Consider the following 26,523-nt stretch of genomic DNA (forward strand, 5'->3'; position numbering starts at 1 on the left):
AGTAGTGGAACTGGGGTCTCGGCTGAGGTGAAGGTAGGTGGAAGCATAGTGCAACATGTAACAAAGGATTGCAGCTGGAGCATTGCAATAGTCTAAGTGACTAGTAACTAAGGTTCCTATTACAACTTTACACTTGCACAGGGACATGAATGGACAAATCATCTATATAGAATGCTGAATATGGCTGTAAAGAGTAGAGGAATGGTAAACAGAGAAAAATAAACATAGTGAAACACCGCTCCCGACCGTTCCCGCTCACTTCTAAGACTGCTTTTATGCCAGAAAACACAGAGGTTGTTCATCCCCTCCCTATTCTCTAGGTCATCCATTTTAGAAGGGTGTCATCCTCCCTAGTTTCCAAATCAGTAAATCAGGCCTCATATTTCATGTTCCTAACATCTGTTTTCAGCTGATTGTTTTCAATACCTTCAATCTTATCTTCCAGTGTCCCCACTCTCCCTCTCATATCTGTTATAGAGTCTTGTATGTTGCTTCTAATGACTTTAATCTCCTGTACTATGTCCTTAAAATCCTCCCTTGTTAGCAGCGTCTGTCCTCCCTCGTCCACTGCAGTCCACGGCTGCCCTGATTTTTCATTGCCCGCCATTGTTGGAAATCTCTTAAATTTCGGTTGGGCTTGTATCCCACTAGGGAGCTTCTCCTCCAGCCTGGCAGGTCCAACTCACTCAGACTGCCTGCACAGCTTCCTCCACGTGCCTTTTCGGCACACCAGCAAACCTCTCTCTAGGTTTCGGCCGGTCACTGTGAGGCCGACCACTGACTCAGCCACACCTCAACACTGGGTCCCCCGTTCACCTTGGGGTCCCAATAAGCACTTTCTAGGACCCTTTCTCCTGGCTGTGCTTCTCGCTCATCCAGGCGCTCACTTTACGACCCCAGCAGCCGCCTTATTCGATCACTTGGTCATACCAGAAGGGACTCTCCATCTCCCTTAATGGTGGCTTCTCATTTTCTAACTCACCCTCCTGAAAACAGGACCTTCCTTTACGCCCCACTGCTTGGGCTCCATGCTGCTCTCCTCCACTTCCAGTCTCACCAGCCCTTTGGCTATCTCTCACCTCTTGGCTGGGGGGGTAGTATGCCCCCAATAGTCACTTGTAGCTTGTGCACCCGCACTTCACACCACTGATGTGTCCTGAGGGCACCTTCACTGTGCCACACACTTGTTTCCTCCTTCTGTTTGGGGTTGCTGTCCCGCGTGCGGGCCCAACGGCTCACCAGGCCTGACTTCCAACTGGGGCCCCACTCTCTAATCTCTCCAGCATGCTCACAGACCATGCGACAGCCCACTCTCTGCTCCTTCAGGGGACCTCCTCTCTGATCGGGTGGCCCCAGCAGCTCCCTGGCCACACTCCACCTTTCAATGCTTCCTTCACTGGGAGCCCAACCATAGTTCACTGCCCCTTAGGCCTGGCCCTGGCACCCGCCATTTTCGCTCCTGTCAGGCCGGGTCCAATACCTCCGCGCTGCTGCCTTCCTTGCATCAACCTCCGCCAGTTCGCCCCACCTCAAGGATGGCTGTCTTGCCTGTCTCGACACACCGGATAAAAACCACAGTCGCACCACCACTGTCTGGCAGGTCGGGCCACCGATCACACAATCACTACACCTCAAGGGGATTGATCGCCATGCAGCTTTTGAGTGGGGTGATACAGAGCTCGTTAGAGTCCGGCCATCTTGTCTCGCACCCCTGGTCTTCGTCTCGACAATTATAGAAAAAATGTGCTTCAGGCCCCTCATATTCCTCTTGAAATCAGCCTCAAGCTGGGAAGGAGACTTTCCCTGCCAAAAGGTTTGACCCTCAGGACTTTCTTGTCTGGGCCAAACTGTATGGGATAAGTAATTTGGCCCGGTAAACCTGCCATGCAGTCATTATGTACAAGACAAAGGATTTCAAATTTGATCCGCAGTTCTGAGAGGCAGCTGATGCAGCAACAACAAACAAGGGGTCATTCATCATTAAGACCATGGTGAGGTGCAGTGCATAATATTTAGCGGTTTGTATTTTGGCCATTCTCTTCAGAGGGAAAGCATTATGGATGCGGTAATCGAGGCAGGGGAAGACCACAGCTAGAGAGACACCCATCTGTAGATAGATTAGAAGCATTGGAGAATCCCTCAGAAGAGTCAAATGTGACTTTCGAGTGACAATATTAACCAGGACCGTGAATGACAGGTCCAGATTGGATAAGAAGCTCGGATGTCGGATTACCATTGGCCACAAAGGGGTACCCGTGGACGGGGGTCAATTAAACCAAGGGGATTATCCTTGCCACTTCCTGTTGATTTTTAACTTTCCCCTTTCTTTTAACTTACCTCAGTACATAGTTGACGCAGACGACACACTGAGGCTGGGAGTTGCGTGTATTGTAAATGACCGTTCCTTGGCTCTCCAGCCACACATAGCCCCCATGCTTTGCAAGCATACGATATCGTCCACTGACAACTTGGCCTTTGGCACACACTAACGAAGGAGATAAAAACACAAATAGAGAATTATGTCTTAACAAAAGAAAGGTTCAAGCTGCAAATCAAATTGTTACAAAAAGTAACAGCTCACAATGGTAGCTGCAATATATAGATGCTGCTAGTATCACCCATGAGTTACGTGCTTGCCCTTGGGATGGGGCTAGCTTACATTTTGCAAGTGTAGGTCCCGGATGGGCTGAGCCAGATATGATAAATTGAAAATTAGTCAAAACAATTATTACAGTGTGCAGAAGTAGGAGGATTCTTGTATGAAGCTGTATATAAACACTGCTATTATTATTATTATCATTATTATTATTATTATTATTGCAATTTTTAGCACATGTAGACCAATGAATGGCCATCCATGAGTTACAGGAACATTTCATGTCAAAACTGGCAAAGGTCTCTGCAATGTCCCTGCAATACATTACTGTCAGGGATAGGGACTCGACTCTTGGAGTTAAGTTTCTAAAAAGTCAAACTTCCTACTGCACCTCCTCAGAGGTACTCTGCCTTTCCTCTCCTTCCCTCAGAATCTCACTGTCTCCCAAACTCTGGTTCTCTCTAGGTTGGACTATTGTAACAGCCTCTTTCTAAATCTACCTGCCTCTACTCTCTGCCCTCTGCAACTTATCCAGAAAAGGACTGGGAGACTTGTCCTCAGTCTCAAGCCCTGGTATCGGATCTCTACATCCCTGAAATCTCTCCATTGGCTCCCAGTGGATGCAAGGATTAAATTCAAAACCCTCTGCATTGTCCAGAAGGCTTCTGGGGCCTGGTTCCAAAATACCTTCAGCTATTCCTCCGCAAATACCTCCCCCCAAGCTCTTCGCTCCTCTAACTCCCTCCGGGGCAATAGTTTTTCAAACAAACAAACTGGGGGTAGATCTCTATCTTCGGCTGGGGTCTCCCTCTGGGACAGCTTCCCTGCCAATCTAAAACTTGATGAAAACCATCTCCGGTTCCAGAAGAACCTCAAGACCTTCCTCTTTGCTTCCACCTTCACTCCCCCTCTCCGCTGCTGATCTGCTCTCTCTTGGCACTGTGCACCTGGCCACCCTCTGTTCCCTGGGCCCAGGTACCTGCTCACCCTACCACCCTCCTGCACTGCCTCCTGGTCACTCCTTGCACTGGGGACTGTATCTGTACCCTTACAGCCACGCCCCCCATTTTTCTTCCTTTTCTGCACTTATCAAACTTACTTAGTCTGCTGCCTTAAACACAGCACTTGCCACTTGCTGGCTGCACTACCACTGTTTATTGCCCCCATTTTCTATTTATTTTTTATTTATTATCATTTATCTGCTCTCCTCTGCTCCGCACCTCCCACTCTCCCCCTTGCATGCACTTTTTCCCCTTTTCCCATTCCCATGCACTTGGGCATTCTCAATGTCACTGGGCCTAGTAAGATGGTTGTTGTTGTTGTGTTGTGTTCTCCCCTGTTCCCCTCCCTTGCCTAGTCGCGCTCTGAAACACTTGTGTACGAGCGCGATACAAATAAAATATCATATCATATCATAAATTGGGATCCCCAGGGGAAGAGCACGGTTTGAGATGCTAATACCTGAGGCAGCATATAATGAAACATTGCAAACAAACTATACATCCAACTTCACAATGTATGCGAATATTTTGTAAAGTTCTGTGGGGGAGGGGGGGGGCAAAATAACAGTCTGTGTACCAAAAGTTGCATTTATCATTCACAGTTCCGCCTACAGCAAAATTACATTAATTTGGTCCAATGTGCATGCTTTGCTTGACTGGGTGAAAATATGCGATTGGTTCCGTGTGTGGAGAATAGGTTACCAGGAGAGTACTCCTTAATCAGCAACACAATACATACCAAGTATACAACAGACTGCAGCGCCCTCGAGGCTGACCATTAACATTGAAGGTCAGTGTTGAACTACACATATTCTTTATGTTGTTTAGATTACATTTTTCAAAAATAATACTTAATCACAGTGTGATATATATTGTAGGAACATAGATGAACATGTGTTATTACCTCATGCAAGAGACATTGAAGAACAAGCCCTGATGATGGATGCTTAATCCGAAACGCCTTGGCTATTCTATGAGAGTGGATTTTGTTAAAAGAGGGTTAACAATGAAAATATAATTGAACACCTGTATTTGACATAAACTGTTTTAGATTCTGTTTATGCTTTGACATGTACCTTGGCTTTAAGTGCCAACCCAGAAAGTTTTAATTTGTATGAACGTATCCAACGCTGATGCACTGTTGTATAGTGTTGGTTTATGATTTACTAATGTTATAATACATTTTGATGACGTATACACCTGACACACAAAAGATTTTCCTTCACTTGTTGGAGTTCTCTCTGGTTATTTAATAAACACGTTGCTGTAATACTGAACACAAAGTTGTTGGACTTACTGTTTGAAAACGAGCAATTCTACGTATGAGGATTATTGTCCACCAAGAGTGCACAGGGGTTGTTACCTCCTGGCAACAATAGTGTGGTGTTAGTAGTTGGGCTATGAGTCAGCCATTTCTTTCAGGAATGTGGACCCATAAGTACTCAATGATCTACCTCTGTGTTGTTTGTATCTTGGGTCTCGGCTGGATGATCAGGTGGCATGGGTAAAACAGTTTCCATGTGGGGACACATTCTGATGCCCACAAAATCACAACACTCCGTACCCAGCACTAGAGAAGACATGTGATCAAGTTTTTTGCCTGCTGATTTTGGAATGGAAGACCTTGGGTCAGAGGTTGCTGCTCTCCGGATGTTTAGACTTGACGCCCATGATCCCGCACCAGTGACTATGCTGGCTGGACTGGTGGGATGTGTAGCCCATAACACCTGGAAAATCAAAGGTTGCTGACCCCTGCAGGTCTAATCCCAGTTACAGGGTGTGGGGGGTGGGGGGATTCTGGTCAAATCAATTAATGGCTAAAATTATAGATATGAGTAAAGTATATGCACATGTAAAAGACTAGCTCTCCGGCGTGCTGTCTAGCGTTGTTCAATAACACATGCCTACCCACTTGGCTCATCGCATCCTCGTTTCTATAATCTGCTCTCAACAGAACCTGCGAAACATACAGTTAGTTCTAAGTATAGAACCACATTCTCGAGATGCCCCAGATACAATACAGACTCTTGTACCGCAATCCACTGCCATTGGGCGATGGGGTCGAATTATATCAAACACCTAAAATGTTGCCTTCAGTATCATGGGACACCTGCGGATGCTGCTGAAATAGTATCACATTTAACGCCTTCAAAATAGGGAGTTGACTTTAAAATTCACCATCAGCATTAAACATTATTTATTTTATGTGCGAGCTTTATACAGCTCTGCATGCTGAATTAAATCACTTTTCAGCACTAGATTATTTGAAAGCCAATTTTCAACCCAAAAAATGGTGTGACTGCACCCGTTGCCATCCTACCACTGTGGTCCTCTGTGAATCCGGAGATGGACTCCTGCAAACAAGGCACCGTTGCTGCAACTCGGGGTCGAATTCCAAATTCGTACTGAGTTCGCTGTGTATTCCCCGTTTAATGGCATGTATCCAAACTTTGGGATTGTTGTGAACACATTTTTTTAAAAAACACAAAAAAAACAGGTGCTTCGGTGAATCCAATTTTGCAGCAGGCACATTGCCCTCAGCCCCTTTTAGCTAAGAGGATCTTCTTTTTGAGCGAGGCAAAATTGGAAATTTAAATTAAATACGAAATGTTTTAATGGCAGCAGACTGAAGTCCTTGTCCCCTGCTCTGCCAATGAAATGTAATTACACGGTGCTCCTAATCAGCTATTTATCAATAGTCGCCCTAATGAGGGGGCCTGCTGCACGGCAGCGGCAGCACTTTACGGCTTTAATCTTGTTTCTGCAAAGCACCTAATGTTCTACAGCGTCAAAGCAAGAGTTCAGGGCCGCTTACCTCCCAGTTACAGCAGCCGCGTTTGCAAGCCATTATAGAATAGTGCACCTTTTATTTGCTGCAATGTCCATGGATGGATGCAAAATGCACTATCGTTATATTGATGGCATAGTATCTGAAATGATTTCTGAGTGTTACCACAAAAATAATGCTTAGTAATGAAAAACTGACAGTGAGAATAAAGTCAATGAATCTAGAATAGGCTGCACGTCTCCTCTCTTAAAGTCCATGGTCATGTGTGGGGCCGCGACTTTACTGGGGGAGATCCCGAACCTCCTGAGGTGCTCTGGATAGTCTGCCTCTTGGCTTTGGGGGGGAATAGATGGAACTTTCGACCTTGAGGATCAGCTGGATGGCCGCATTGGAAGAATACAAGTGAAAGGAATACACGTCTGCTGCACTGGGAAGAACATCCCTTTACTGACTTTACAAGCTTGGCAATGTGTACTGACTTTACAAGCTTGGCAATGTGTCAAACTCCTTTCTTTGTACTTCTTCGCTCAAGTTGGTGGAGCATGGCTGTGGATGCCACTGGAGCCTATGCCTGCCCTTGTTGGATGACCTATCTACGAATTCCTGGCCATGTCGCTGACTTGAAATTTCACGCCGGAACCTCGAGGGCAATCAGAAATGTCACACGACTACGGTGTGCCCCTTGGAGGTCACATTGTGACGAAAGGACGTCGGCTTGTCAGAGTAAAGCGATGAGAGTAGTGGCTAAATAGCCTACTCAGCCCCACACCGTTACTCAACCAGCAGTGATCTCAATCCTAAAGGTCAAACAGACACAGTCTGATGGGTATACCTCCTTTGCATGGCCGAGGGTGGGCTAAACTCACAAGAGGAGTGTGAAGTGATAACAAGAGGGACCAAAGCAGCAATAGTGCAAAGACTCCAAAATAAAAGAAGGTCCAATCGAGGGGCTATAAAAAAGGATATACTTTAAATAATCAATGAAGAATGCAAATAACTAAAAACGGGAGCTAAAATCTACTCCAGTAAGGGAACACAGAACATGCAGACAGATATAGTATTCACTCTGGGTACATGAGCAGGGGTGTGCAGGCAAGAGGTTGCAGCCATATCACTGTTAACAGGATATGCCTTTCAAGAAAAAGGCAGCTGGGGTGGGGGTTAATAGTCACGATTGACCCAAAAGTGGACCAGGGCGACAAGGCCTCTTCGTAGTAACTCAGTCTAAACTTAAGCAATATGCCTTGAGCCATGGGGGAATTACCGAGTCAGGTAATGCCCCCGCGGTGAGGGACTTATTGTTATTATTACCCCGGCCCGCAAAACTGGGGCACGAATAGCATTTTTTCTGTTCCGAAACGCTGTGGCGTTTCGGAACAGAATAAAATAAATAATTCAAACAAAATGCCCGCTGGGAAATGAAAAACGTTGTCCGTTTGGAGTCCGTTGGAGCGGGGCTATCCCCGCTCCAGCTGTGTGGAGGCTCAGAGCGGGGATAGCCCCGTTTGGAGCCTCCTTATTGGCTGAGGGGCTGCCACGCCCCCCGCCGGGAATAAAGGATAGGAATTCTGAGGCAGTGATTCAGTCTAATGTTGGTGAGCTGGTCGACTGGATCCAATGGCATGTGCCACGAAGAAGCTAGGAAAGCGAAGACCCGGGTCGGTGTAGTTCGCAAGTGGCTGAAAGTGGGAATCAGGGCCTTGATCATTTCTGGGAGGCACAATCCAGCATTACCAGAGACAAGGTAACTCCTTCTGTTCGACTCCCACTCCAGGGTCGGCATGCAGCTGCAGGAGGTCCTTCACTTCCAGTGAACACGGTGCTGGGTACAGAACAGCCAGCATAAGGGCAGTCAGCCCCACTGTTCAGTTGGGATGGTTAGGGGACAGAGCTCTCCTCCGCCTTGGATGCCTATTGTCTTCCCCACTACGGCAGAGGACTTTGAAATAGACTGCACTCCTAACAGGCAATCCTTCTTTGTGCTGATGGTCCGTAGGTAAATCAAGGAAGGAGTGGGGGCCCCTTGCATATGAATGCAAAATGTCACTAGTGAATATACAAAAGCAAGGCTGCTGCAAGGCATTCAATCCCTGTTGCTGTGACGTAACACTTGCCTAATTACATCATGCCCAGAGGGCCATTTTCTGGAGGAAATAAAGGTGAAAGTGAGGACAAGAGCCCTAACAGAAAACCAAGAGGGTGGTCCACTTTCTCAGGTTCATTTTTCCTCCTCTGGCTACTCTTACTCTGTTCCCTTCCTTGCGAATTTCAAAGGCCCTTTGGGTTGCAGAACCATGATCTGAGGCTGTTTTTTGTTATGTGAGTGCCCCTTTGACATAGGCTTCCCAGGAGATCACCTGGGGAGAGCGCTTGTACTTGAGCAGAGGTGTTACCATGCCTGTTGGGGAATCAAAGGAAGACAGCATAAAGTACTTCAATGGAGTTGCGATAACTAGACTGCATTCACACAGCTGTTCTGGGCTTGCAGAGTTGACATTTGTATGATATAAAATGAGTGTGGCTTTAATAATTGTGTTCTCTTATCAGTCACCACACAATAACCAGGAGTGGTTTCTTCATATGGATTAACCTGCCACCAGACTGACAAGGCAAGAATTATTGCACTTTGAATCAGAGGTGCAGAAGTGAAAATGTCACCTCAGGCTGCAGTGAATTTGGGACATAGCAGCTGTCAGGAATGTGCAGATGACCTTTGAACCTGCCCTGTGCCACTGAAGAGCAGGTGCTGCAGTTATCAGGAGAGTGGTGCAGAAAGGGAACATGTATGCACTATGCTTTTTGCAAAGAGCGTTATGAAAGAGGGGGCTCTTATTTGGAGACTTCTCTTTAGAAACAGAATTACCCACTACCACACCCTCGCCAGATTGCAATTTGTCACACACAGGCCCACCCTTATTCTGTGCTGGGGCTTAATACTTGGTGGCAAGGAAAATATATTGAATCATGGGAAGACAATAAGGCTATTTTCTGCCTATTGAGTGAACATTGACATGCTTCTCTCCTTGTTTAGATCAGGACCTAATTCTCCATGTGGCAGCAGCAGCCAACACCCCTGGAAAGTGCATTTTCTCTGACAATGAAATGGAAATCTCGGTGCACTCTGCCCAGCAGAGCATCACTGTATTTGCAGAATTACCCCCTCATTTGTTTGTTATATCCTGACAATGGAGTGGCTGCAATGGCTTGGCTCAAAAAACACAATTACAAACTGATCACTCTTCTATGCCATGTCATGAGAGATATTACCCTGCTTATTCCAGAGGTAGTCCTTAGGCATAAAGTCATCTCCTTCTTCCCATGATGGGGAGTACTGCATAGGACTGCTGTGACAAAATTACTACTCTTCTAAAGGAGTACAGGGATGAATAATGGCAAAAGCGCCAAATTAGCCTCACTCTACTACTAAACCCGCAATGATCCCAATTAAAGTTGAAACAGGTACAACCCTGCAGGTATACCTTCTTCCCTCTTGAGATATAGCAGGCTGAGGGCAGTCTATACTTTTCAGGAAATGTGTGCACTGGAACAGAACAGAAGCAATTCAAACAACAATAGTCGTGTGGTATCAAAATAAAAGAATGGGATAGGATATTGAATTAAAATAACAATGCACACAAATAATAAAACCACTACTGGCTCACCTCTGTAAGAGAAAGCACAGAGAAAGCAGACTGTAAAATAAAGTGGCACTCTAGGGTTGTGCACAGGGCTGATCAGGCAAAGATTTCAGCAGCAAAATGTCAGAGGTACTGAATATGTCTATATGTCTCTCAAAAGGTACAGAAGGCAGCATACAAGCCACTAGGCGCCTTTACGGTGGACAGGGGGCACAGGGCTTCTTCAAATATCTTTAGTTCTTATCTTTCAAGGCACAACAGTGTTGAGTCAGGCTCTCAGTATCGAAATGGGAGTCTGTGTGCTTTCAGAGTTGGGGGTCGGGTAGGCTAGTGGCGGCTATGGGCTCCATTGATGCAGTGCTGTTTGACAGTGGTGATGTCTTGCAGTTTGAAATGCTGTGAAACAGAAGGTGGTGTTAGGCTGATGACACCAAAGAGCTTGCCATCCTCGGATATGATATGATATGATATTTTATTTGTATCGCGCTCGTACACAAGTGTTTCAGAGCACGACTAGGCAAGGGAGGGGAACAAGGGAGAACACAGCACATAAAAACGATCTTACTAGGTCCAGTGACATTGAGAACGCGCAAGTGCATGGGAAAGGGAAAAGGGAAAAAGTGCATGGAAGGGGGAGAGGAGAGTGGAAAGTGCAGAAGCCAAGGAGCGCAGATAAATAAAATAAATAGAAAATTGAGGCAAACTGTGGTAGTGCAGCAAGCAAGTGGCAAGTGCTGTGTTTAAGGCAGCAGACTGGGTAAGTCTGAATAAGTGCAGAAAAAGAAGAAAAATGGAGGTGGGGGGCTGTATGGGTACAGATACAGTCCCCAGTGCAAGGGGTGGCCAGGAGGCAGTGCAGGAAGGTGGCAGGGTGAGCAGGTACCTGGGCCTAGGGGACAGAGGGTGGCCAGGTGCACAGTGCCAAGAGAGCAGATCAGCAGGGGAGAAGGGGAGCGAAGGCAGAAGCAAAGAGGAAGGTTTTGAGGTGCTTCCGGAACCGGAGATGGTTCTCCTCAAATTTTAGAGTCGCAGCGAGGCTGTTCCAGAGGGAGGCCCCACCCGAAGATAGAGATCTACCCCCAGCTCTTTTCTTTGAAAAACGACTGACCCTGAGGGAGTTAGAGGTAGAGGAGCGAAGAGCTCGAGAGGGGAGGTCTTTGCGGAGGGATAGCTGAAGGTATTTTGGACCCAAGCCCCAGAAAGCCTTGTGGACAATGCAGAGGGTTTTGAATTTAATCCTTGCATCCACTGGGAGCCAATGGAGGGATTTCAAAGCTGGAGAGATACGATCCCAGGGCTTGAGGTCAAGGACAAAAGTTGTAGAGGGCGGAGAGTAGAGGCAGGCAGATTTAGAAAGAGGCTGTTACAATAGTCCAAGCTAGAGAGAACCAGAGCTTGGGATACCATGAGCTTCTGGGGGAAGGAGAGGAAAGGCAGAATACCTCTGAGGAGGTGCAGTCGGAAGTTTGACTTTTTAGAGACATCAGAGATTTGGCCGAGAAAGAAAGTGTGGAGTCAAAGATGACGCCAAGGTTCTTAGCCTCGCAGGTAGGGGTAGGAGGAGGGCCAAGGGTGGCCGGCCAGAGAGTGAGGGAAAAGGATGGAGATGGTGTGCCGATGAGGAGGATCTCCGTCTTGCTGGCATTCAGACAAAGATCATTGGCGGCACACCAATTTTGAATGGCAGTTAGGCAGTCTGAGATGAGCGAGGGAGAGGAGGTAGCCGAGGGCAGCTGGAAAATGAGTTGAGTGTCATCAGCGCAGCACTGGAAATTTGAGCATAAAATGGCAATGCAGTGAGCGAGAGTTGCCAGGTATTGGTTGAAAAGCCAGGGTGAGAGGTTAGACCCCTGGGGAACCCCACAGGTGGAGAGAAGCACAAACTTGCCTTCAGCAGCAAGCAGGCTTTACTGGCTCAATACGGTATTTTGGTACTTTAGCATCTTGCAGCTCAGAAAAGGCTTGCAACAAGGCAGGGGGTGTGGAGTTGGAGACACTCAAAGACACAGAGGGTCTAATGTGCAGAGACTGTGGAGTTTCGTCATCGTGTGAATCTCAGATGTGGTGCCATTGAGCGTCAAGGTGGAAGATGTCTCCTGCTGTTCCCTTGCAGTGGCTTGGATGGCATTGAAGGTGCAGAAACTGGTGTCATTGAAGTTCAGAGTTGCAGGGAGAGCCATGGGTCACTTCCATGGGTCTGTAGAAGTTGGGAGACCCAGTCTAGAGTCTCTTGGTCAAGGTGAGCCCTCCTTTCTTCTACCTTTCTCAACCAGGAGAAAGATCACTTGCCGGGTTCTGAGACCTCCAGTGAGCAGGGCAATGGGTACCAGTGTCTAAGCTGCAGCAGGCATTTTCCAGGTAGCTGACCATCTCAAATAGGCTTTTGGGATGTTTAGAGAGAACAGCTTGACTCTTCTTTGGAGCTATGTCTTTACCACTACGTCATAGCACATAGGAGCAGACCGTCTCCAACAGCATTTCAGGTGAATCCTTCTTCAAAAGTGTTCTAAAGATGAATAAACCAAGGGCCAGGTTCCTCCATTATAATGTCAAAATGCTACATCGGTTTGGCAAACAGAAAGCCTGTCATAAATGTCCAATCCTGGCTGATGTATCAAGGATATCCCACACTCACAAGATCCCATTTCGTAACACTTGCAGTGGAGGAGATGGCCCAGACCTATGGAGAGGACCTTAGGTTGTTGCCCTTGTGTTTATCTATGACTGAGGTGTGGCTGTTTCCCCTCAATTAAATGCACCGACTCTAAAATGACTAGTAAACCTGGTTGAATATACCATTTTCTAATGACTGCTGCCCAACAATTTAGAAGGGGGAACTATATTTTATAAGGGACTGCTATTTCCACCTCAGCAAGATCAGTGTGTTAAATTCTCCTCCAATATTTGTCTCCAGGGGTCAAGACACAGCGTTGATTCCCAGCAGTGCAGACAAAGCCCTTAATCCTTCTGAGGTCAAGGAAATGAGCACCATTACATTGGGCAATAATGGCACTTATTACCTAAGCACTTAGAAGTGAAAGGAATTTCACAAGAAGTGCTATGTCCAAAATGATTTCATTCTAGTTATCAATGGCCTTCACATTTTTGTTACAGAAAACTGATGAGGGGGTTGGCACTTCTCATCTGAGTAGTTTATATCCCAAGGAGTGGTGTGCCGCCAACAACCTCTGCCTTAATGCCAGTAAGACTGAGATTCTACTCATTGGCACACCCGCTCCCTCCTTCCCTACAGCTCTCTGGCCGGCCTCTCTTGGCCCTCTTCCTACTCCCACCTGCAAGGCTAAAAACCTCGGGGGCATCTTCGACTCTGCTCTCTCCTTCTCCCCTCACATCTCTGACGTCTCTAAGAAGTCACACTACCAGCTGCACCTCCTTAGAGGTATTCTTCCTTTCCTCTCCTTCCCCCAGAACCTCACTGTCTCCAAAGCCCTGGTCCTCTCTAGGCTGGACTATTGTAACAGCCTCTATCTAAATCTTCCTGCCTCTACTCTCCGCCCTCTGCAACTTATCCAGAACAGGACTGCAAGACTTGTCCTTGGCCTCAAGCCCAGGGATCGTATCTCTCCAGGACTGAAATCTCTGCACTGGCTCCCAGTGGCTGCCAGGATTAAGTTCAAAACCCTCTGCATTGTACACAAGGCCTTCTGAGGTCTGGGGCCGCAAAACCTTCAACTCCCTCTTCCTAAATATCTTCCTTCTCGAGCTCTTCGCTCATTCGCCTCCAACAACCTCAGTGTCAGTCGCTTCTCCAAGAAACGAGTTGGTGGCAGATCACTCTCTTCAGCAGGGGCCTCTCTCTGGAACAGCCTTCCTGCATCCTTGAAACTCGAGGAGAACATCTCTGGTTCCGGAAGCACCTCAAAACCTTCCTCTTTGCCTCTGCTTTCTCTCCCCCTCTCCCTTGCTGATTTCCTGACTGAAACTGTTCTGGTTACCTGGCCCCCCTTTCTGATCTCTGGCCCAGGCCCCATCAATTGCCCACTTGCAGTGCCTCCCTGGCAACCCCTGCACCTGGGGACCGCTGTTCTGTATCCTTACAGTCCTTTTGTCTGCACTTCCTTGCACTTGCCACCAGCTTGTCGTTTATTTATCTTATTTATTCCACTTTTTCCCATGTACTGCACTTTCCCCTCTCCCTTCCCCCACCCACTTTTCCTTTTCCCCCCTTCCCATGCACTTGTGCGATCTGAATGACACCTGGCCTAGTAGGATCATTGTCTGTCCTCCCTTTGACCCCCCGTTGCCTCGTCGCGCCTTCAAACACTTGTGTATAGGCGGGTTATAAATGCCATATCATATCATATCAATTCTGAGCCCATGTTCTGTTGGAATGGGCATAAAACATGCCATGCCCTTCTGTCTCCATAGCGCCAGGGGTGAATCTATGGCCTTCTCCTTTGCTTATACTATGCATCATGGCTTTTCATGGTTGCTCATACAACTCTATCTGGAGAAATTATCCATTAATTAATTATCCATCACCCAAAGTGATAGCCACGGCAGGCAGAAACACAACGCGGTTGTGTTCGAAAACGCTGCGGTTTTTCTTTCTAAGTTTCTCAGGCTCCACCGGATCGGAGGAGCCTGAGAAACTTAGAAAGAAAAACTGCAGCGTTTTCAAACACAATAACATTTTATTTATGTTTGCGGTAGCTTCAAAAGCTACCGCAAACATAAATACAACGTTTTTAAAGCTGCGGTTTTATTTCTAAGTTTTCCGGGCTCCTCCAGCCTGGAAAACTTAGAAAAAAACTGCAGCTAGTGCTTATTTTTTTTTAATTAAATAAATAGCACTTACCGAGATGCAGCTGCAGCTTTTCTGCCTGTAGTCTCTGGTCCGCGTCCTCCGAGTCCCGGCACCAATGAAGGAATAGCCACCCAGTGGCAGTTTTGTTTACTACAGCTGGCTGGCTTTTCCTTCATTAGTGCCGCAAAAGCCAGCACAAGCGGGCATCCATTTCACAAAATGGATGCGCCCATGTGCTTGCTTTTCGAATTTTTGAGCTTGAATTGCTTAAAAAAAAAAGTGTGAGTATATTTGTTTTATTATTGGCCATCTTTTTGGGCAATAAAAAATTTTGTGCGAACCATTCCTTTAAGTTTGCTTGCAGCTATACCTTTTGTTATACTTTCATCGGGCACTAGCATTCTTGCTCTTGTCTGGAATCATTTCTTTTAAAGCATTTAATGGTATTTTCTTAGAAAATCTGTAGCGGTCATCAAACCAGCTCTGATCAATCATCTTTTGGGCCTTCTACCAGTTTTAAACAAGACCGAAGAAATTGACGTTTGTCATAATTATTCAATAATGGGGTTGTCCAGATATAAAGACGTAGATGGGCAATTTATATCTAAGGAAATGGCATGATGGCCACTATAGAGCACAGCCATAACTCTACAGTCTATAATCAGCTGCAAGCTTTCCACTGAGAGACAGAAATAATCGAATGTTGAGCAAACCTGATGTCCCCTAAATGTGTATTCCCGGTTTGTCTCCACCGAATCTACCATTTGCAGGTTGAAGGCCCCTCTCTATTAGCCAAATGTACATCATCAAACCTTCGGCATTCATTCTGGGTCTTAGAGTTCAGGAGAAAGGATGTTGGGAATGCTGACTTCGATGTAATGAATACTACCCTGATGTTAAAACCACATCCTATTATAAGCCAAAAAAGAGATTGGCAATTAGTGCAAAGGAGATTATCGCCGGCTGCCTTGAGATTAGTTAGTAAGAGATTAGTATTATTCTTCTCCTTTCGGCTGCTATAAAATTAATAACAAGGGAATAAAATCTTCTGCTCCTTAGTATTAAGTCAAGATGTGTGGTGCATTACTTGGAATTAGAGTTATGCTTAAATTTGATGAAGTCTTGACAAAGGTTGCTAAACCAACTACAAATCTCCCTAGTTGTTTTTTGTATGCTGGAGTTTGAAAGTGGTAATAAATCTAAACCCAACTCATAATCAGCCCAGGTTTCATGCAGAAGGATTGCATTATGAATTGCAAGTACACTTGCAACATCAGGGTTATCTAGCCTTCCTCTACACCCAGCTACTTTTCATGATATATCCGAGAACATACATACTTGGGAACTACATATTTTAGAGCTGGGATCAGATTCAATATTTAAGGAATTGAAAAAGGTTCTAAAACAACCAATCACAAAGTCTATGCCAGAACAATAGTATGCTATAGGCCCCATATTAATTTATGTGTATGGATGCGTGTGTATCCTTGTGTTATGAGTGAGTGTATGATGATGGGTGCTCGTGTGAATGATGGAGTGCTGGCTGTGTGAATGCTGTGTGAATGTGTGTGTGTGGGTTGGTCCGTGGAGATGATTTTGGTGAGTGGGGGGCATAGGAGGATTGTACAACAAAGGCATTAAAAAAAAATAATCTTTGTTGCACAATCCTCCTACCCACCTGCCAAAATCAGCTCTCATTCTGAGGCGTTGTGGAGCCCAGGGGACAGGGATGGTATTTATTTTAGTGGATATCTATCATAGTAAAAAATGCCATGCTTTTCCCCTGGGCACTCCAGCGCCAAATGTCCCTCGATGCAAAGAATTTGATGCAAAGACCATAAACCTGGTGGGATCAGGGTGGAGAGAGCCCAAGGACATTGGTGGGGGCAGGGTGGGAACAGCCCAGGGTCTGTGGTGGGGTGAGCCTAGGGACTGGGCTAGAAGTGGGATGATGGAACCCAGAGACTGTGATGGGAGCAGGTGGGGGGCCCAGGCACTGTACTGGGAGTAGGGTGCAGTGAAGGCATGCAATAGTTCATAGCCATTTGGATTTACTGTCCATTTGGGATTTTTGGGGGGCTCAGCGTGCCAATGTTTTGCTCAGGGGGCCCAGGCCAAACAAGTTTGAAGACCACTGTTTAAGGGCCAGTTACATCTTCTGCTGGTGGTCAGTCAATCTCTTCAATGGAACAGAGAGTACCTGCTCTTGATGACACTTTGATGTTCTAATGACAGTACTGACATGCTGTGAATGATTATGGCCAATAGCTTTGACAAAAGCATCTGAGTGATCTGCATTGGGTGTCTTATCTGGGTGTTTGTCTAAGTTGGATTTTCAGGATACCATACCCCATGTTATATTATGTTACTTGGCATTTATATAGCACTCTATATATCACTGGTATGACCTCAAAGCACTGGTAGGTTGAACGCCCTCTGGGACCATAGTCCAGGTCGGTAGTCCAGAGAGTAAGGTGTCATTGGGTGCTTGGGTGCATGTATAAACAAGCATTGGCAATGCCAACAGTTTGGGCTTTTGTGTAGGCATGTGAATGGTACTTGCCAGGCACTGCCATAGTGGTATTAACAGGCCATTGATGGTAGCCGGTGCAAAATTGTGCAAGTACCTGGGCATCTAATAGCAGTGCCTGCCAAATGCCTAACACTTATACACAAGCCAAAACCTTCAGCTCTGCTACTAGGACTTCAGTGAAGAACATGTATAGTGCTTATAAATAGAATGGCTGAAGGCAGACCTAGTAAGACATTTTTATTACACCATTAGCATGTTTACAACTCCAATTAATTCATTAACTCGAAGAAGACTGCTTTGAAGAAAAACACTGGCAGGCACTTGGGAGTGCACAGTTTGGTGGTAAGACTTGAGGAGGTGTTTTGGGTAGGAGGGACAGGAACTAGGTGGGAATGGCCATAGGAATTAGCGTGGCCATGGGCAGTCAATGGGTGGGCAAATAACCGAACAACACCTGCAAGCTGTGTGTACCTCCTTATATGCCATTCCTCTCTAGCTTTATTCGAATACAATAGTTTTGGCTTATAGGTGTCGCAAGCAACACCTAATGTCCCAAGCTACAAAATTCCTTTGCACAATGCCCTGCAGCACAGCCATTTCCCTGTAGGATGGTTCATATGAGGGCTTGTAAACCACTACAATAGGTAGATGAGAAGTACTGATGGCCATTCCTGTCTATAACAGGGGCTGTCATCAAAGATATGCCTCTAAATTCAGGCCGTGGTCCTCCGCTCAAAAGAATAGTGCACTGGACGGAGCGCTGTATTCTCCTGAAGAGCAACAAGTGAGATAGGTGCTGACATTTCAAAGGGCATTCCTGGAACCGTAATCTGCAGTAGACAAGCTGCCAGGGACGTTATTTGACCAAAATGCCAGGAGTAGCGGAAGTGACATCACACCACCGTTGACCCCCTGATGACATCACAGGAAGTGATGTCATTTGACCCCACCCCGAAGTAATATCGTGGGATGTGATGGAACACGACCTTTCACCCGTTGACAAAACAGGAAGTGGCATCACATAGCATTGTACACTACGAAAAATATGGTTATGATATCACTATAATGTGATATACATTTCATACAAAAATGGATCGCCATATGTGTTGTTAAGATCAGTGTGTTTAGCCCCATATTACCAAATTACTGTGAATGCAAGCAGACGTCCATGACCAAATGATAATGATGTGTTATTATATAGCACTTACGTTTAAGCACTTTATATAGAAAAAGTATACATACAATATCACCCACCCTGTGTTGGTACTCATTTATCGACCTCAGAAGGATGAAAGGCTGAGTTGAAGCGTTTACTCACCCCCTGAAGTGTGCCTGAAATAAACCTTTAATGAGTCTAGCAATTATTGTCTAGAATTCCAGAAAGACACATTATTTGGTATTCCTATTATTTCTTATTTAGTGTCACTGCTGAAAGTGTTAGACCTGTGGCACTCCTGTTCTTTTTTTTCTTCTTTTTTTAAGGGGCTTAAACAAGAAAGCCAGCCACTCCAGAAGTAAAGAGCCACATGGTGCTTGTCACAGACCAGGAAATTGCACTACAAAAAAAAATGTTTGGGTTCTTTTTATTAGAGGTCGCAAGGGAGACACAGAGGTCGCAAGAGAGACCTCAGAGGTCGCAAGGGAGACCTCTGGCGACCCCTAAATGACGTCACTGCAAGCTGCCCTAACCACCGTGATGATAGGAGGCTCGCTTGCTGAGGGAAGCAATGGTCCACTGTTTGGGCTTGCAGGGCACTTTGCTAATAAGGATCTTTGCTGCAGTTGCATGGTTATGCTTTCTGGGTAACCTCTGCTCCCGTGGCAGTGCCCATCCATATGTGGGCTGTGAATCGCTGACAATAAGGTGAGCAGAGACCAAAAGACAGGTACCTTTACAAAATGATATGCTAAAATTGTAGAGTCGTCGACAAGCTGAGATTTCACGGTCTTCTTTAGAAGTTATTTGGGGAGCAAAATGAAGCACTCCCTGCCACAGAATTCCGCACTGTACAAAATGGAGTGTGTTAAGAAATATATGCCAAAGGTGAAGAAGGTGGAAAAAAACTGCTGACTTTATTAACCAACTGTGGATTTTCCGCCCCAAGTGACAGACAATGGCTAGGAAACCACAGACGAAACCCCCTGGCTCAGGGCAAAGAGAGACAACTTGTTAATTTGACAAGCTCTTAGGAAATCAGTCACGTAGTCAGCAGATCACATGACTGCAATCCAGGATGAAGCTGTTACAGCATGATCTGAAATAATTGCTGGAATATGCTGTGACTCAAAGCACAAGACATGGACTGGGAATAAACAATGAGCTACTTGGTTTTCACGGATGCAGTGGCAGGCAGCTTGGGAATAGCTGAAGAGTGAACTAGGACAAACACCCGAATAGAACACCTCCCACATTCGTTTCCAAATTGGAACTCTGTTTGCTCTAAACTTGATGCTTTGTCTCAGACAGCCCGGGGGCCTCACATTTGGAATATTCAAGCCATCCCTTTGCTGTTCCACTTGTCAATCTCCTAATTGTGAAATCTTAGTTTCAGGGCACAGGCGTGTTGGCTCACTCGCTCAAATGATGGCAGCTAAATCAAGAGGATTATTCAGGGTTCATACATAGTGGATTTCACATTAGTGAAATGTCTCCAACGATAAGAACACTTCACAAATAAATAATGCAACAACGGACACATCACCAGCCCCGGAAGTGAAGTCAAGAGATCCTCCAAGATAATGTCAGACAGCAGAGCGAGTAGAGCTCTCGCTTTGACATCAGTGCAGAGCCTGCTGACGCAGGTTCGAATCCCGGCAGGGCCAAACTCAGCCTTTCATCCTTCCAGGGCGATAAATGAGCACCACACATGTGCAAAATAATAGGCAGTGCTCAGATGCCTGAGGGTTCATAACGCTATATAAATGCAAAATTATTATTAATGTTCAGATATGCCTCTGAACAATTACCGAAGACTAGAACGCCACTCAGTTAGATGCACTGGAATTAATTTGCTTGTTTAAGAGTTAACTATGTTGCGAAAAAAAACCACTGGGTATTGCCCCACTATACAGCAACAACAAAATATATTTTAACAGTGCGGAATGAGGTAGCCATTTCCAATTAAGGATTATGGGCCTGATTCATGGAATTTTTGGATGGTTCAAAGTGACTGTGCACTGCTGAAAAGTGAATTTGCACTGCCGACACAAAACCTGATTCATGGAACAGCGCAAAGTGTATTTTTGCAGTGCAAAGTCCATACAAGTGGTCATTTCTGTAGTACAAAATGACTTTGCTCTGCAAAAATACACTTTACACAGTTCCATGACTCAGGGTTTGCGTCGGCAGTGCATAGTCACTTTTCAGCAGTGCAAAGTTTGAACCGTGCAAAAATCCTTTGCCAGAAACGGCTGCGTGATGGCCATATTGGCGGCTAGGGTAGTCTCTGTGCTGGGTGCTTTACAGACCTTTACAAAGTGATGATATACTAGTTCATACACTTAGGGCCTAATTCATGGAATGTGTAGCATGGCCTGATTCACAGAGCAGTGCATTATTTTCAGTGCAAAGTGCAAAAGTACTCCTTGCACTGCACTAAATGGGCCTAATCTACGGTGCAAAAAAATAACTTGCACTGCAAAAATACACGTTGACTGCTCTATGAATAAGGGCTGGTTCAAAGTGTTTGTTGGCAGTGCAAAGTCACTTTGCACCACGCTAAACGTTCCATGAATTAGGCCCTACACCTGCTGGTGGTTGGGAAGGAGCTTGAAACTAAAGTGGGACAGGACAAGGCAGCCTTTAAATACATCTTCAGTAATTGTAGCATGTAGTATTCTGCTGGTCAGAATCTGGGGGTGCTGCACGGAATGTCATGATGCAAGGAGCAAGGAATCTTGGTGTGCAAGCTGGGGTGAATGCTCCACAAGGTGACACCTGGAAAGGTGCTGGCTGGGGTGCTGGGTGTCCGGTGCTTTGCTGCACAAGTACTTACATATTTGCCATCTACGGGGACACTTAAGGAAGGCACTTACCTCATACTTTGCTCTCTGGTCTGGTACCTCTAGAGCACCGAACCCACCACATTACACAGGGTGGCCAGGGCAGTAAGGATGGGAGGAAAGAAAATGAGAGGCTCTGTGGGATATGTTACACCAGGTGGTGGCGGCATACATGGATTTAAATACAAGAAGAAGGAATGGATGGGGAGGGATTTTTCATGGATAGCCCCCGCACGCGAAGGTTGTGCACGGATGTCGGAGATGAACGTGGGAGGCTGTAGAAGGTAGAGGGAGCAAAGTTTAAAACCGTGTTGAGAGGAGAAAGGGGGTGGAGGGCAATCCAGGACGAGAGAGAGCGGTAATGCAGGCTGCTGAGTGCCCGGGTGGTGCTGGCTGTTTTGTAGATTGAAGGGTGAGATGGAATATCTCTAATGGATGCTCGCGAGGTTAAGCCTGGCAGCCATAACACTGGAGGAGATGAGGTGTAGGAAGTGCCAGGGCGCTGTCAAAGAAGACCCCCTGTTTGTGAGCCTTAGAGGGTGGGGTCCTTATGGGAGGGAAGCCCTAGAGGAGAGGGGCTAAGGGATAAACAGTGGGGCTTTGGAGGTCAGGAGAATTATCACTTGCTTTGTTTGTTAGTCTTATAAACTCAAGACATAAGAATCCAGGGAATTGCACGAATTGGGAGCTCCTAACTCCTTTTCTGCTCCATGCATTTTACTGAAGTGTGAAGCCCAATTAACAGAACATGCATTTAGAATTGTGTATGCCATGTTTTTAGCATTTGGATAGTAGTCCCATGAAAGTGACAATACACGTTTGGAGAGTTTAAGTGTGGAGCAACTCTGTGCACTCACTATCAGAAAGAGACATCTTACAAGTGCTGTGAAGGTACCCCAGTCTACATTCTCAGTCTTCACCTCTCTGCTCATCAATGGCAGAAGGAGAATATGTCTGGATGCTTAATAAAAGAGACATTTTACGTATTGTCCCCCTCACTATGCCGCTCTTGTGTACAAACAAAAGTGTCTTTATGCAACTTCCTTGAGTTTGAGTTTATTTATCGTGTGCATATCTGCTGGCAAGGCAAGGAGCCGGGCAGAAAAACCTGCACGGTTCTTACTTCCGGATGTACTGCGATAATATAGAAGTTATATTAACTAATTCCAAACAATCTTCAGCTGCCCATGATCTCAGTACATCCAATCAACGATACCTTACCATAACGACAGCCATTCAATAACTAGGTTCAACGCCAAAAGACTAAAAACTCCATGGAAGAACGTTTCTCACGGATCCAATATCCAGCGTGTAATAATTCAGGTATGTGACAGTTTCATATGATAAAAGATATCCTATTTGAAAATCATCTTCAGACAGGAAAGTAGATAGAGACTGCAGGATGCCGAAGACCCATTGAGTGGCATCTAAATACATTTGATCACAGACCACCACAAGTAAAGAAATGACACTGATTTACTAAGACGTAAGGGATGGCTTTTTATGTAAATGCAAAGTTAGGGCTCGCATGCCCAAAAGGTAATGGACATAACCTAGCACGCCCACTCTATATATTTGTTGTCAGTGAGTTTATAAAAGTGCCGACATGGATATATGTATTCAAGTTAAATCCCCAAATATGAAATGGCCCTGCCATGGACTGTTTGCTCGCTAGCCTGGCATAAATGCGCAAACTCAGGGGAAATCTTCTTCAAGATTGCTGCATCGGTCTATGGGAGAAAACGAGGAACCCTGTTTATGTGCTATGTACATTGAAGAAAAGTATATCTAGAAACTGTATTTTTGAGACTCCTGCGTTAGCCATCTCTCCAGAGTTCAAAAAGAGAAGGCGATTGGTGGGACTGAGCTTTGGGATATTTTATAATCCTAAACTATTTTGATACACAACACATGCGGATGTGTGGACAGTGGTTCTTCACATCAAGTTATCTATGCATACCAAGGAAATATCCGTATACGTGATCCTGATATTGCCGTTCTTGCTCTATTCCTTATGATGCACACATACCACTTTGCTTTGGGTGTTCCATTAAGTAAAGGCCGCCACCTGGAGGCAGCATCTGGGTGTGTTACGGGCCACAGAGAGCAAAAGACACTGGCAATTGATGTTTTGCCTCCTCCATCAAAGAGGCCTTATTCTTTAACTCACGCATGCTTACATATGAGAATGCTATGACTGCATCCTTGGTACTCTATGAGGCATAATCTTGGGAGGATAGCAAAGTGCTCGCCTTGGAAGCAAGACAATATGGAGCAACACAGATTCAATCCCCGGGTCCACGCTTAGAAACCTCTGGGTATTAAGCACGTTATAAATAACCTACCATATCATGTCATATCATTAAACACCATACTAAAGTAAGACAAAGACAAGGCAGAGTTATTTAGCGTATCCTGCACTCACTAAAGCAGCTTTGCTCAGTGCATTGATCAAACCCTGTAGGGCGCAGTAAAGTAGTGGAATGCAACAATGACAGGTTGAAATAAAGAAATGCGCAGGCAAAAGATTATCATTACAAATAGTTATTTTGCAATTATTAAATTGATTTGCTAATTAACTTTAGTTCTATTTGGTTCATGTGGGACTCAATCTCTTCTGATGTATGATATGATATGGCATTTATAACGCACCTATACACAAGTGGTTCAAGGTGCGAGAATCCTAGGAATCAAGAAAATAGTAAAAACGCACAGAATTAATTTATATTCTACATTTCCCCTTATTATAGCATGAACATGGTTGCAATTTAGAATATGCTAGTCTGAGATTTGTTGAAGGGGCTTAGTGTGACTAAGCTCTCAAACCAGTTCAGCTGAATGGATCTGGTGGATGAGTGACTTGAGGTTGGACCAGTGGACAAGGTTACCTTGAAATTTAGTCAAAATCCAAGGTGAGGGTTCGCCCAAGTGGAAGTTCATTGCGAAACAAACCAATGAAGACTTGTTGTCTTTGGGATGACTCAGTAGCTATGCCCTGATCAAAGGTTCAATCATTTTTCCAAACCTCGGAGGTGACAGAATCCTCCAAGAAGGACATTGCGATGAGCCGATCAGGAAAGGACTCAACCTTTATAGCTTGATCCATCGGCAAAACCCAGTCAACCTTTCTCTCTTCATAGCCTCTGGTGCATGAGGGAAGTTCTCTGCATGGAGGCAAACAGTGTGGTTTGTTGGTGGCAGGTCATGCTCCTCAGTGAAACTCCACAGCCATTCCCGATGACGTTGCACACTCTGATTTAAACTCATTATTGTGGTATTAATTTGAAGACTGCAGAACATTTCAGATTCTGGTCATAGAGAGCTAAAGCACCTGGTCAATAATTGTGTCTTGTATATTTGGCTCCAACTGGAAGTCGTTATGTATGTGTTGGATTAATAAAGCACAAACCTATCAACTAATCAGGTCTTATCTGAGAAGCAATGTAACGCTGTACATGAGGGGCGCACCCATGTGGGGTTACAAGCAGGGTGAGAGGGTGAGAAAGAGGCTGCCATTGGCAGGGGGAGCAGAGGAGAGGGGAGAGCCAGAGGGGAAGAAGAAGGAATGAGTCGAGCTATCAGCAATTGGTGAAATGTTATTTGGATGACCAAATACCTACACTAGATTTAGCTCACTGACTGACAGTTAGTTTGCCCCCCTTGGTGGCCTTTCAGTGATATGTGAGGTGAACTCTGGAAAACCTTGCTTCACGCAGCTTTCCTGCCTTTCATTCTGTGGACAGCATCTGCTCTGCACTCGGTCTGAGTTAGTCTCAGCAAAATGGTAATTTCTCCTTCAAGTGCTTTTAAAATGGCAGGTTGGTAAACGCCGAAAATTGTTTTGTGGAGTCTCTGCATCTAAGCCCTGGGACGTTCCCTGCTTCACTGATGAAGGCAGGGCTGCAACTATCCATCATGAAGTGGTCCTGGTCACAGTCTCTACTCGTCGACAAGGCAAGTCAACATTAACAATATACATTCATGGCTTCAAGAGGAACAATGACAGTTACTGTATCAGTGAACCTTAATTGATGCTACCAAAGTATAGCAATAACTATATGCACTATCTTCTTATGGCAACGGTTATACTGAAGAAGTGTGATTTAGCCAAAATATTGACTCTTTTGAGATCTACCTTAGTGTGGGCTCGTCTGGTCTTTCTGTTGCCAGCCAGCACGCTTCATTAGGATTCCGATATCAAACGCAGCAGAAAAGAGTAGTAACTACGAGCAAAAGGCTTGGGGCAGCAAAAGACAAAGGGCTTTTCCTCAGACTAGCTGTTCCTGGCGTAACATACACCATTCTAGCATATCTTCGAGGTCAATATCGGTCAGTAATTCATAGGGTCACTTCTGTTCCCCCTTCTTAAATATGGTCATTGAAAAGGCTAAAAGCATCAGATGGAATGAGAGGTACGTGTGGTATAAGAACAGTATGTAAGTTCCATCTATCACATGGGCCTCTATGATGTGTCTTTGTAGACACGTAATTGTCAACATTGTTCCATTTCAGAGTCCCTGTGATGGCATAAGATTGCGTAGTAGCATAATTACAGTGCCTACTTTCAGTTCTAGCTTGTGAGGAGGCATTAGTCCTACAGAGTTTTGCTCTTTAGAGACTGAAATGTTGAGCCGCTAATTAACTGTCATTGACACTGGAACCGCCGTGCCCTGTGTGATGAGAAGTGGGGGTGAAAAGAAGTAACTTCCGAATGTTTAGCAATGTGGAAGGTGAAGGTTACCGTGAAGAATCAACCTCATTCTGTTTGTTGAATTGGTAGCTGTTGTTGAAGTGGGTGCATGTTGCCATTGGGACAGCAGAGGGCACCTAACACGGATAAATTGCATCAACTGAGTACAGAAACATAGCTACGCATTTTATATATATAGATAGATAGATGCTAATATGCCGCCGATCCAATGACCGAGTGGAGGGAGACACAACACAACACAACCCTACAAAGCCTCCAGTGGATTCATAAAAGGCTCCCAAATAGACTAACAGTAACAACACCACCAGTAGATCTAGATATTCAACCAGGATCTTGCTATCTAACTGAACATTATGGTACCAGACAAAATGTGTTTTTTTAATTATTAGTTGGACAAGGCTACATTATACAGAGGCCACTTCGAAGTGGTAAAAGGGTGGGTTTAAGGGTTATGCTGTTAGAGCATTATGTTGTTTGAGAAAGTAC

The 26,523-nt window shown here is 45.4% G+C and overlaps 1 protein-coding gene across 1 annotated transcript in view; it reads right to left on the bottom strand.

Moving 5' to 3' along the window:
• EPAS1 (endothelial PAS domain protein 1) overlaps window positions 1-26,523 on the bottom strand; it is a 434,103-nt gene that overhangs the window by 69,820 nt on the left and 337,760 nt on the right. The window contains exon 8 of the mRNA XM_069608443.1: window positions 2,338-2,485. Within this exon, the coding sequence (XP_069464544.1) occupies window positions 2,338-2,485 (148 nt within the window). The remainder of the gene's footprint in view (window positions 1-2,337; window positions 2,486-26,523) is intronic.

This window comes from Ambystoma mexicanum, chromosome 4q (genome assembly GCF_040938575.1).
Source record: "Ambystoma mexicanum isolate Mex_15411 chromosome 4q, UKY_AmexF1_1, whole genome shotgun sequence".
Classification (NCBI taxonomy): domain Eukaryota; kingdom Metazoa; phylum Chordata; class Amphibia; order Caudata; family Ambystomatidae; genus Ambystoma; species Ambystoma mexicanum.